Source organism: Blennius ocellaris (assembly GCF_963422515.1).
Source record: "Blennius ocellaris genome assembly, chromosome: 3".
Taxonomy (NCBI): domain Eukaryota; kingdom Metazoa; phylum Chordata; class Actinopteri; order Blenniiformes; family Blenniidae; genus Blennius; species Blennius ocellaris.
This window is the reverse complement of record NC_137652.1, coordinates 6,435,485-6,447,773: the sequence shown is the minus strand read 5'-3', so window position 1 is coordinate 6,447,773 and position 12,289 is coordinate 6,435,485. Positions and strand designations below refer to the sequence as shown.

The following is a 12,289-nucleotide window of genomic DNA, read 5'->3' as shown; positions in this document are numbered from 1 at the left end:
ACATGCAAGGTTGTTGGAACAGGTGACAAGAAGACATCTACTATAAAAAAACAAAAAAAAAAGTCCATGAAAGAAACTATGTTTTGATCAAACTAAAAATAAAAAAAACACAAAATATAGCTTTTTAATTTTCCATTTATACTTTAATACCATCAAATTCTAATATGGTCCTGCTATAAACAGTTACAAAAATGGGTTAGAACAAGTGGAATATGTACTATAGATTTGTAATTCAGTATATAAAGCAAGGGTGAAGAAAGGTTTCCAAAAGTCACAAAACGGCAAACTCTGGGGTGGCCAAAGTCACAGGTTGACCATTTATTAGTTCAATCAAGTTGTAAATCACTCAAGTACTGGTCTAAAGTGCAAGAACACCTTCGGTCTCTTTAAGAAATACAGGAAAACGGTAAGACGGCGATAGTTTCCAGAGTGCAGAGCAACAAAGAAAAAATATACAAAAAAAAAAAAAAGATCAAGGTAGAAACAGAAGTTCAGAAGACATTAAACACTGGGGATAAATAAGTCAAATCAATGTCTACAAGAAAAAAAAAGGTGTTTGGGGAAAAAAAAGTCAAACTCTGAAAATGTGTACATGACAGCAGAAGGAGGTTGTGGACTGTGTATAATAATAATAATAATAATAATAATAATAATAATTCAAACCAACAGCTTCATCTCAAAAAATGTGAACAGCATGGAAAAGGTCTTTGTTTAGGGAGTTTTCACACTTTCTATATGACAAGCAAGTTTTTATTGCGACAATTATGGTCTTTAAGTTATCAAGTTAAAAAAAATGTGGGAAAAAAATGATTTGCGCTTGATTTGAATGATTTGCAAACCCATCAACTTCTCCATTGTATTCTAATAGTTTGAGCTGTGGCTGTATTGGTGACAAGAAAAAGACAGAGGGAGGTGAAAAAGTGCATCATTGTCATTAGATTCTCCATCAATTCAACCAGTTGACAAGACAAATACGTCACTAAATATTATATATATATATATATTTACACAGAATTATTACAAACACTATATTTTGTTGTGTTAATTCCCAGTGTTCTCATTTTAAGTACACTTGAATATAAAAACAGAATCTGTAATTCCATCAACCACACAGTCCTCCCACTTACAACAAACAATATGGAGGACTTCGTTTTTTTTTTTTTTTTTGTTGCTTTAAACTGGCCTCACATTTCACGTAGGAGTGGAGGCACTCTTATTGCTGTCTGTTAAAAATCGAGACCTGCAAGCACACAAAAACTACAAAACTTCCTCATCAAGATTAAAGCTATGACTGTTACATTTGGAAGCAAACCAGAAAACCTTATATTTTCCTTCACTTGCCAAATCATGGAACCAGCAGAAACCAGCACTCGGCTCACAGACACTTTGGAGCACAGCTTTCCCGCTTTCAATTTAATCTCGACTGTCCACATACACCACCTCACCATTCGATGGCGAGCAGAATTGAAATAGTCGCTGGTGGTTACAGAAATACATTTGAACTACCGAGTTGGAGACGCAGGGTGAACTTGTACTATTTATCACAAACATGAGGGATCAGAAGGAGTGCATTACATCACATTCAACAATACAACTTCATTCATCCACTTGTTAAAGAGCAATATAGTTCCCCTGCCTCAGTGCAGGTCTATTCAGATTCAACATATGACATAAGGAAATGTAAATCCTCATCATTGGTTTTTATGGGCATCACATTGTTTTTTGCTGTGGCGGTGATTGTAAACTTTTTTTTTCCGTTCAGATTGCGTGCCCTTTTCATCCTGTGAAACAATGTCAAACATTAAATGACTCCTTTTGCAAAAAGCAGAGGTGCAGGCTATAGACATTTGCGCAAACTTACAGATTTCTAAACACATTTGGGGAAAATGTCAATCAAATCTGAAACATGGCCTTCTACTTCGAAGAATATTATTACCAGACAAATAGAGAAATAGCACTCTGACGTTGTTTCACAGGGTCTGAGAAGATCAACACTTCTTGTCGTGAAAAAAACAACAACAAAAGAAAAACACCACACATTTGAATGACTTGAACACAAACCATGAAATAAAAAGTAAGTTACACTAACAGTAGTATTGTCTGACTTTTGGGAAAACAAGTGTCACCACAAATCCCAAAGAACTTAAAAGGCAAATTGTGTTTGCATCTGTGACACTGGAACACAAGTGAAATGTATCAATTATCCTTTAGTTTGGGGGGGGATTTTTCAGTGAAATTGTAAAAATCTTGGAGTTCACGTGTGAATTGGAAGTTACGGTGATGTTGTGCAGGAAAAATTGTAATATATTTAATGCAAAATAGTTAGAATCAAGAATGTATAGCAAAAAAAACAAACAAACAAAACAATAATCACACATGAGGCCATCACTCATTTCATTGACACACACCTTGTTATTATTGGTAAATGTTTCCAAGCTGAAATACCCTCCTGGCTATATGTTTTTGTCCACAAGAAGTAATTTGTGCCAAATGTGACAGAAAAGGTGAGGAGAGTTCGGGAGGCAGTGAACACTAACCAGCTGCAATGTGCCTCCGGTGATGGAGAACAGTATCTTTACTTTCAGGGTGAATTCCAGGTGGAAGTTGCGGACACCGACGTGAGGATGACCCTCCGGACTTTTACTTTTACAGCACTGATCCAGTGGCGATCAGAAGATATCAGGACACATGTCCCAGCTCCCTTGGTCCTTCGCCTCCCAGTAGCCTCCCTTGTAGACATGCAATGCCTCTCCGGACGCCGGGTCATCTATCTTCTCGAACCACAGGGCCTGGTAGTTGTCAGAGTGGGTGCCTAAAGAAAAAAACAAACAAAAAAACAACAACAGAGACACTGTTAGCAGGGAGGAGTCAGAGACCTGGAGTAAAGGTAAAGAGTCCACTGAGCCATATCAGCCTTTCAGGGTTGAATTAAGAAGTCCTCAGAGACACACAAGCGTTATTATAAATCAGTCGGCCTTCAGGAGCACCTTTAAACAAAAGGCGGGAAATCAGATTATTCATCGACACCCAATAAGAGCACAGATCCTCTCCCGTCATGTAAAAGATGGAGAGCACCGAGCTCCTGACACAATCACAACTCATGCTAACTGTTCAGCACTGCTACAGTTTACTCTGATCATTGAAAGACAAAATGCTGCACTAAAACACTTGAGCACTATATTTACGGACGGTGTCTTAGGTTGTGTTCACACTTGTGAGGTTTCATGACCAAATCAGAAACACGGGTAGTATTTTAGTGTGTCCGTTCACTGTCAACAAGAAGCCGCAACATGCAAACAATAGATAAACAGGTTGTGTTTTAAAGCGGTGATGATTCAGCCTGGAAAGTGCATAAGGGAGTCAGAACAGAGGAAAGTTCCTTGCCACAGTCGGACGTCCTGAGGGCCTGTCACTTCATCTTTGTCCGAGGTGGTTTTTAAACTTAAATCAAACTACAGCAGAGTTCATTTGGAGGCAGAATTGGACAACGAGGGAAGACGTTGAGGGGCTTGTTTGCACAGCAGATTTTATATTTCCAGAGCGACACTGAAAGAGCAATGTCAACAGAGTTCATTTGAATGAAACCAAGTGTGAACACACTCCGGCTCGTGTGACGACGGACTACAGGAGTGATGTTACTTGCTTTTGGCCGGCGCTCCATAAGGACACTCTTTGCCTTCCACTGAGAGAGAGCAAGAGGTAAAGAGGGAAAATGCCAAAGTTGAGCAGATCTTTTTTTTTGGAGGGTCTAAACTAGATTCTACTGAGCTGCTACAACTGTGATATAATACAACTGTATGTTTGCTCAGTCATGATACAAATACTTGCTTAGATAAGGGGAGAGTGGAGGTCCATTAGGGCCTGGAAAAAAAAAAAACAGAATGAAGGATGATTCCACAAACTAAAGACATAAAGAATGAGAATGACGTCCAAACGAAAAGGGAAAATTGAATGAAATTGTGAGGGGCTACTTGCATGCAACGGGTGTGTGAGGGGGAGAATCCTCCGTGTCAGCTGAGCAAATCCGAGCACAACAAAAGACGTAAGCACACGACGCAAACACGGTCCAAAATCCACACAATTCTCTACGCAGGTTAAAGGTGCTGTGTGCAGGATGGCAAACCCAATATTCTTGTAAACTATCACAGCTCATTAGGCGAATTGCAAAGATTCCGTTTTTCCAGTTGTACTAAATGTATTTGTCTTTTCTTAATTTTACATCTAAAAGACAATGTAAACAAATTAAATAGAAAAACAAAGTGATTGACATTTGATAGGTGTGTAGGCTCCTAGAAATACTCACTGTGCTACTAGTGAAAATTATACACACGCCAATAATAAAGCCTTATGAAATTAGTGGAGATTTATTCTCAATATTTCAACCCATATTTTCCGAGTTGTGTGTTTAACAGCTGGAACAAATGAAAAGAAAACCTCACCCTGAATGAAGAGAGTTTAAAAGTTGACTGAAAAGTTGAAAAACCTGCAGAACATTGTTCAGGAGTTATAGAGTGTGGAATTCATGCCACAAGTCGAAACACATTTTTGGCTTCAAGAAAACATTTGTCCTCAAAGTACTGAGCGTAGAGCGCCGAGTACAATACTGTGAAGACTCGTGTTAAAACAACATTAATAAAGAAAAAACATCCTGATGCGATGAGCAGGTTATGAATTCTGATACTGAATGTTATGTTTTGTAATTATTCCTCTTTGTTATCAAATCCAATTCATTTGATCGCAGCTTGAAAGTTAAAACGAGTGATTTTGAACTTGGAACATTAGAAACAGAGCAAATGTTGAGTTCCTGGAGCTGTGAAGTCATTAATAATTAGAAGCGATGGTTTTCTTTGATCTATATTGCCCAAATGCAACACAAAGCACCTTTAAATGTTCACTTCATGCTAAACTGGGATTGTTATTTGATACTTGCTTTCGTCAGAAATCTCACTTGCTTCCGTGGCGGTCTCATTTGGTTCAGCTAAAGTGAAGTAGAAACGGACGAGGGGACGTTAAAATGCTGTCAAGGGGACGCCGAAGATATCTGGCAAATTGTTAGCAGACACGTGGCAAGCAGTGTGCGTGAACTACAGTGGACAGGAAGTGGAGGTCAGGGAGAGAACGAGCTCAGAGAGCAGTACTTGCTTTTCACAGACGAGTCATTCATTGAATCCTCAGTGGCAGCTGAGGGATGAAACAAGAGATACGCAGACAAGGAACAGCGGAGACAGACACAGTGGGAAACAAGATGAATGGACAGAAAAATCGACGAGAACACCAAATAAAGAGGAACATCGACAGCAAAGCCGCTTGGATCCCTTCCTATCCTACCTTCCTCGGGTGGGGCGGCCGTTTTGACGGCTTCCCTCTCGCGCTCTCTGCGGGTGGTGCGCTGCTTCTCCTCCAGCCTCTGCTTCTCTGCGTTTGCCTCGTCCCACCTGCCGTCCTCCATCAACCGCTGGTCGGGGCGTCTTCGACTGTCCGTTGGAGCCACGCCCTCTTCCAATTCATTCAGGGTCAAGGCCAGTGAGGAGAAGAAATACATGTTCTCCGCTCCCTCCCTGACAAATGATCACACCAAAATACACCGAAAGGTCAAACTGCAGCTCGTCACCATGCACATTATCTTTTGCTGTAAGGACCGGACACTCACGGTAGAGGGTTCTTTTTCCAGATTTCTTTGGCTTTGAGGGTCTGATAGACGGTCCGCTGTTTTCCTTCAGTGCCGTTCTCGCCTTTACTGCTCTGCATTATTCTGGAAAACTCCATTTTCTCATCCCACGTTCCTGACAGCACGTAATGAGCTTTCCCATCCTTATCAGTTACGACCCCCGTTACCTGGGAGGACATCAGAGCTTTCAGTTTAAGTATGAACATGATTCATTACAATGCCCTCAGTGGTCAGAATTAATCAGGCTCGGTTCTGTGCTGCACGAGGGCGACTGGAGGCGTCAACATTGTCATGTAAGCTGGAAGAATTATACATCATTGGATGTGATCAATGTCATCGTGTGAATAAACCATTGCATCAAGAAACAAAGATCAAATTGTTGTTTTGGAAGGAGGCGGCTCACCTTTCTCGGTACATCCCTGGAAAAGTAGCTGTAGGGAGCAAACTTGAGGTGGCAGCGATCTCCTGTCTTGTGGTTTACCACGTCTATCTCTCCTGACTGGCTCGCAGCAATATAAAGAGAGAAAGGAATTAAAAAAAAAAAAAAAAAAAATACAAATGCTTAAAAGAAGGTGTTTGGATACAGATGTACATCCTTTTAAGGTATAATCCAATGAAAATATATCACAAAACATACAATAAAATATAAAGATAGTGCACTCTCAGATATTTAAATATACTAAATGGAATAGATTTAATTCAAAACTTTGGAAAATAAACATAAATGGCTGCATTTATTCTTTTACAAGTGCTGTACGTATGGGTGCTTTGTTTTATTCGTCTTATTTATACTTTAATAGTATTTATACTTTTACTTTGATGATGCACAGATGGGTTGGCACTTTTTAATCTTGTTGTACTGGCGACAACGACAATAAGGTTTCTATTTTATTCTGTTGAAGTTAAAAAGCCAATGAGCTCACTCCAGCCCACCCATGTCTTGTAAATGCACCATTCAGTCCTCGGTCAAATCAGAAACATAACAGATGGGCAAGTAAACAGGATGGTAGAAAATAAACAAGCTGGAGTAATTACTAACAAACAAATCTTTGAAAACTCTGATGAGACTGTAGAAAAAACGGGTTTTACAGTAACACACTACTGAAAGAAATGGCCTCAATTTTGTCCCTTTAATGTGTACTACTTTATCCAATAATCTATCAGTGGCAAGGTTACCTGATCAATCCATAATTTCCCCACAATAATGTTGTGTACTGTTGTGGTCACTTTTTTCCAAGAGTAGTGATTGTCACTCTTATCAAATATACACTGGATGGACCCTGGTGACAGAGGGAAAAGAAGAGTTTCATGCCCCTGAAGCATAACAGCCCATTAAGGTCACATTTGAAAGTAACAGATAAGAGTGTATAGAGAGCAGCATGATCGTGACTAATAAATTACACAAACACTCACCCAAGGGCATGATGGAGAGATATTTTCCTCTGAACTTGCTGGCCAGTGTGATCTCCTGTCTGAGGGTCCAGCCCTTCTCTGAGATGGCGTGGTGAGCGGCGGCCGGCGGGTGATGACTCACCTGAATGGGTCAAACGGTGACAGTCAAATCAAAGCAGGTGAATGCCGAATGTGATCGGTGCTTTGCGGTGAAATTATCAGTCCAAACAGAAACAACTACATTCAGTATTCATTCTTTCCAATCTACAAAGCAGTCTTTTTTCTTTTCTTTCTTTTTTTTTTTTAACGGTAGCAAGGATTTTCCGTGATAATTTTTTTTTCTACCTGTTCGCAAAGAGAACGGTATCCACAGTCTCTGAGGCGATCGAGCTCAAACGTTTCTCCCAGCAGTGGGTTGAAGGGCTTTCCTGTGCGGTGTACAGTGGTGGAGTAGGACGACACTGTGAAAGCTGCCACATAACACATTTGCTCCAGAGAGCTCTGACACTTCGCCCCCTTATCCAGGAGCTCGTAGTACTCCAGGTCTTCGGACAGACGTTGGAGCATCGATAAGGGCTCATTGAAATTCACCTGGAACGAGTGCAGCAAAGTCTGGTTACTTCTCATCAGATAAACACAGAAAGCAATCTCAAGTGTGTCAGTTTCTTACAGGCATGGGTATTTTTGAGAGCTCCTTTCCAATACAGTTCTTCATGATGCTCCAGAGATTGAGGTAATAGTTGGGCTTGTCCGGTATACGAGTTCGCCTTTGTCTAACCGGTTCAAGCTCAAGAGGCTGTGGAGACTCCGGATTGGAGGCCAAGGACAGTTCATCAAACTGATGGAGGAAAAGGATCAGGCACCATCAGCGTGTTGGCAATCCAACAGAAAACCGGTGGTAGCTAGGAAGAACAAAGCTTAACTCACATTTACCGATTGATCGTCCATCCCAATGTCGCTGCTGAGTCCACTCACGTTGCTGCCAGACCTCCTGAGGAACAGAGACAGGAGAAGACATGCAGACTGTGTAAAACAGAACACAGGATGGCAAGATACTAAAACCAACAATTGTAAATAAGAATTGAAAATTAAAAAAAAACTCAAAACTGTTTAACAACCTGTGATATTTAGGATCAGCAGGTATAGTAATAAATTCAGCTGGGTCTTCCATAGCATCGAAGAACTCATTCTCATCGTCCTCGTCACTGGCATCTCCTTTTCCTGAAGCACCTAACACAAACAAAGAACAAAGGAAGAAGGAGAAGTGAAAACCCTCAACTGGCTTCGTTTGGTTAACGAAGATTAACGGACTACAGAATGAGGAGCGACGAGTTCAGTTTTCTGAGGATGAGCTTACCTTTATTAGCCAAGTTTGGATTGCTAAACGAAGGAGCCAGAACTGTGGCTCCTCTGAAGGCTCTTTCCAAGTGGTTGTGCTGTTTCGCAAGCTGCTCCAGCGTCTCCTCCAGTCGTACCCTCTGGTCTCGTTCGGTCTGCAGGGCCTTCTGCCAGCGCTTACTGTGGCTCTGGGCCAGCGAGTGGAAGTCCCTGCATGCCTATGAGGATCCCAACAGAAGCACATCAACAAAACAACCTCGAGCAGGAGTGCCGCGTCGTCCTGGCGCACTCACGCCGACGACTTACGTTTATCATGGCATTGGAGGTGATTCGAAACAGCGTGGCCCTCTCTGTGACTTGTCGGACCTTATCCCCCATGTCACTTCCAACACGAATCCCCTCCAGTTCTGACAGAGACCTGAATTTGTAGAATAAACAAATGAATAAACGAACATGTGGAAGAATTACAGTCACACGTGAATGACCGGGATGTTGTTGGATGATTAATACCTTTGGAGGGCGGAGCCATGCTTCACAATGAGATCATTGCAGGTGCTCAGGTCTTCCACCTTGCTATTGAGGGTGCGCAATGTAGACTGTATTTCAGAGTTCCGGGTGCCTCCGCCCTGTCCTGGGGTGGGGGGGACTGCAGGGCATTCATCACCCGAGTCATCTGAGAGAGGAGACGGTGGGAATAATTGATTGGCGCCTGCTTTGTAACCTACAAAGCATCTCTGTGGATTGTAATATGTCATTCCTTATATTCTACAACCACTTTTCTCACCGGATTCGGCCTGCATGTGGACAGCTTTCGCTTTGGCCAGTTCCAGGGCAGTGATCCATCGCTGGCGCTCCACTTCTGAGCTTGCCTTCAAGTGATAGGTCTGCGCCCCTCCATTGGAAATAACAAAATTGCAAGAATCCTCCACAACAATGTTTGCTGTGGCCAAGTTGATCGTGCCTCGACACGTGTGACCCATTTCAGCCTGGGTCCTAAACAAGAGAGATAACATAAGGCATGTTTATTTCTTCTAACTCGGTAAAACACTGGACACATAAACATGAAGTGATTCTCAGAAACCATTAGTGCATAATTTGCATTAGTACAGGTCAACTTAACCAGGTGTGAAATTAAAAATGTGGAAAAAAACAAGTTCCTTTCGGTGTCCATCAGTGCTTTTAATACCAAACAGACTTCAGTTACAACCTCACTTCACCACATCATTATAATACCCAGGTAACATACCTATAGTAAGAGAGCAGTCCATTGCTGAGAACAAACCAGCGTCTCTGGTAACCTTTTATGTAGTTGGTCCATTTGAAGAGCCAACCCTTGTACGTGTCTCCAGGGGTTGGAGTAGGTGGCTTTGGCTCTGACATTATGGCAACCTGAGGTTTCACTGGGGTGGATGTTAGAGCCTGTGCATTGGGGGGGAAAAAAAGACATGATAGAAACAGTTACATTTCACTGTTTGATGTAATTTAGCCTATTTTCAGTCGTACAAATCCTAAAAGCATTACACCTGATTTAGAGACCAAAGCAAAGGGGGACCTGGCAGCAGCACACGTCATCTAAAAATAGTGTTTAGTATATGAAACAGGACTTTCAAAATCTAATTGTTCAGGAAAGCTGCAAGAAGTAGATTAATTATTTTACAGTCTCAAAAATGATGAATGAATTGAATAATGTACACACATATGATATCATTGGGAGATGTAATACATTTAGTGTTGGCTGTATAGGTGACATTATGCTGCTCATGAAGGATTAGAATCAAACTAATAAACACACATTGTGAATGAAGAAAGGTCATCCAAACTACATGTTAGAAATACATTCAAACAAAGCAGTCAAGAAAGGCATGAAAATGACAATAAATAAAGTTAAGTCCTGAGGCACATCCAAACAGTCCCTCCTTTCTTTTTTCCTATCTACGTTACCTCAACGCCGTGGATGACATCACACGGTTAAGGAAAGATGTCGGGAGGCTTCCTGAAGGCATTAGGTAAAGGCGATCACGTTGTGACTATCGGACTGCACTTTTACTAGGAGACGTAATTATAATGCAAACGCGGTGCAGGTTAGTGACATCACCCGTGGTGAATCACAAAAAGCGCATTTATAACACTTTCCCCTGTGCCCCTAAATGCTGATATAATGTCAAATATCACAAGGTCTGAATTGAAATCAAAGTTAAAGAGGCTACCAGGTGAATAAACAACAATTGCAAACTGAGAATAGGCGGCACAAAAATTTGACTTTACTGTGTTTATTTTACATCCACATCACATTCATAGTTGGGATATGGGTTTTAGTTTATTTAAAGTTGTTCAAGGCATATTATTGCATTGGTAACTTAACATGATCTGCATCGAGTCATCCTGAGTTTCCCTGAAAGCTCGGAAGAGCGGTTCCCTTTAAATGTTGCTGCTGAAAGGAATTGTGTGGCAGCATGATCTTTTTTCCTTTGGTAAAAGCTGCGTCAGTGTTTCCTGTGCTAAAGGAGGTTATAGGAAGCATTGAGCTTCCTTTCCTTAGCTTATTGAGAATCCGGTGGTTCCTTATCATGGCCGCCACTTAAAAAATGCCGGGGTTAAGAAAGGATAGATAGGAAGGGAGATAGGAGGGACTATTTGGATGTAAAAGTAGTGGGTGTGTCAGCAATCCTCAGGTGTTCAGGAAGTTTGTTGCACAGGTGAAGAGCATAGGAACTAAAAGCTGCTTCACCTGTTTGTTTGCTTCTAATTTTGGGAACATTTAGTAAACCAATTCCTGATGACCTCGGGGGTCTGGATGTTTATTTTATTCGAGTAAATTCGAGATGCATTAAGGCCCAAGAGCATTCAAAGCTTAATAAACAAGAAGTAAGCTTTTGAGGTCAATCCCCGAATAGTGGCTGCCTGTGTGTAATATGAGAATGACGTCTCAGACGTGAGACAGGTAGTATTACTATATTTATGATTGGTTTGAGGTTCAAATTCGAGTATTACGTTGCCATTGCAGGGCATCAAATGATCGGTTTAAATAACACTGAATTGCATGCAACTCTTAAAATCATTTTTAGAACACGACCAGCCATCTTTGACACTCGGCTCAATGCTCGAACTATTGACTCGCTGACAAGATCGGTAAACAATCTGTTTGCAAGCCAATTCCTCACTCGTCAAAAGCTCCTTAAAACTCTGCTCGCTGTTTCGGATTAACTAGTTTCCGTGTTAACTGGTAACCAACTTCCTGTAGCGTCCCGTGTTACTGCTGGTAAGAGCGGATGTTAAAAACTCGACAGAAATCTATCCCGTACTGGCGAACGCCGTTTAAGGGTATTTACAATAAAGTTTGCAAGTGTCGTACTTTTAGTAAGCCTTGTTTCAACAGCTGCTGTTAAAAGACGGACGCTCAAGCTAGTCGATCACCAGTCAACAAGGAAACCAGTTGATCCGAAACACCGCCACTAAGCCCGCAGCTAGCTCAACAGCGTCCCGAGTAGAACCCCGAGATGACACGTCGCAGACGCGGCCAACGAGCACTTCCAGCTCCGCAGCTCTCTCCATTCTCATCTGTCCCACGTTCACATGAAGACATGGTCACACAAAGCTACAACACTCACCTTCTTGTGGACATGTCGTGCGAGACGAAGCGACGTTAGCTGGCTCGGAATAGCTCTGCTACAGGTTGTGCGACACAACAACGGCCGACTTGCACTTTGACCGGCAAACATGGTTCCGCTTGAGCCTTGTGACCACGAAGCTTGTTGCTGTTGTAAAGTTTATTTTTTTTATTACTTTGTTTTATTGCTTTTTATTTTGAACACGCATTGGAAAATACCTTTGATTTAATGCCGTCAGTCTTCACTACTTAACGTGGTGCTGAGCTGCAACAGTTATACAAAA

At 41.6% G+C, this 12,289-nt stretch overlaps 1 protein-coding gene across 2 annotated transcripts; it reads right to left on the bottom strand.

The window, feature by feature from the left end:
• Positions 1 to 116: 116 nt before the first annotated feature.
• LOC308146365 (oxysterol-binding protein 1-like) lies at positions 117 to 12,071 on the bottom strand. Of its 2 annotated transcripts, XM_080518144.1 has the most exons (16): positions 12,007 to 12,071; positions 9,645 to 9,817; positions 9,183 to 9,391; positions 8,909 to 9,071; positions 8,705 to 8,816; positions 8,418 to 8,616; positions 8,179 to 8,290; positions 7,988 to 8,051; positions 7,731 to 7,898; positions 7,406 to 7,651; positions 7,082 to 7,202; positions 6,845 to 6,948; positions 6,072 to 6,167; positions 5,651 to 5,835; positions 5,329 to 5,558; positions 117 to 2,812 (listed from the first exon to the last, which is right to left on the bottom strand). In XM_080518144.1, the coding sequence occupies exons 2-16, from the start codon at positions 9,776 to 9,778 to the stop codon at positions 2,670 to 2,672; spliced, it is 2,286 nt and encodes a 761-aa protein (XP_080374270.1). In that variant the 5' UTR covers positions 9,779 to 9,817; positions 12,007 to 12,071; the 3' UTR covers positions 117 to 2,669. The 2 variants fall into 2 exon arrangements, with proteins under 2 accessions (XP_080374270.1, XP_080374269.1); XM_080518143.1 differs by lacking the exon at positions 117 to 2,812 and having other exon boundaries at positions 5,009 to 5,558.
• Positions 12,072 to 12,289: the final 218 nt, after the last annotated feature.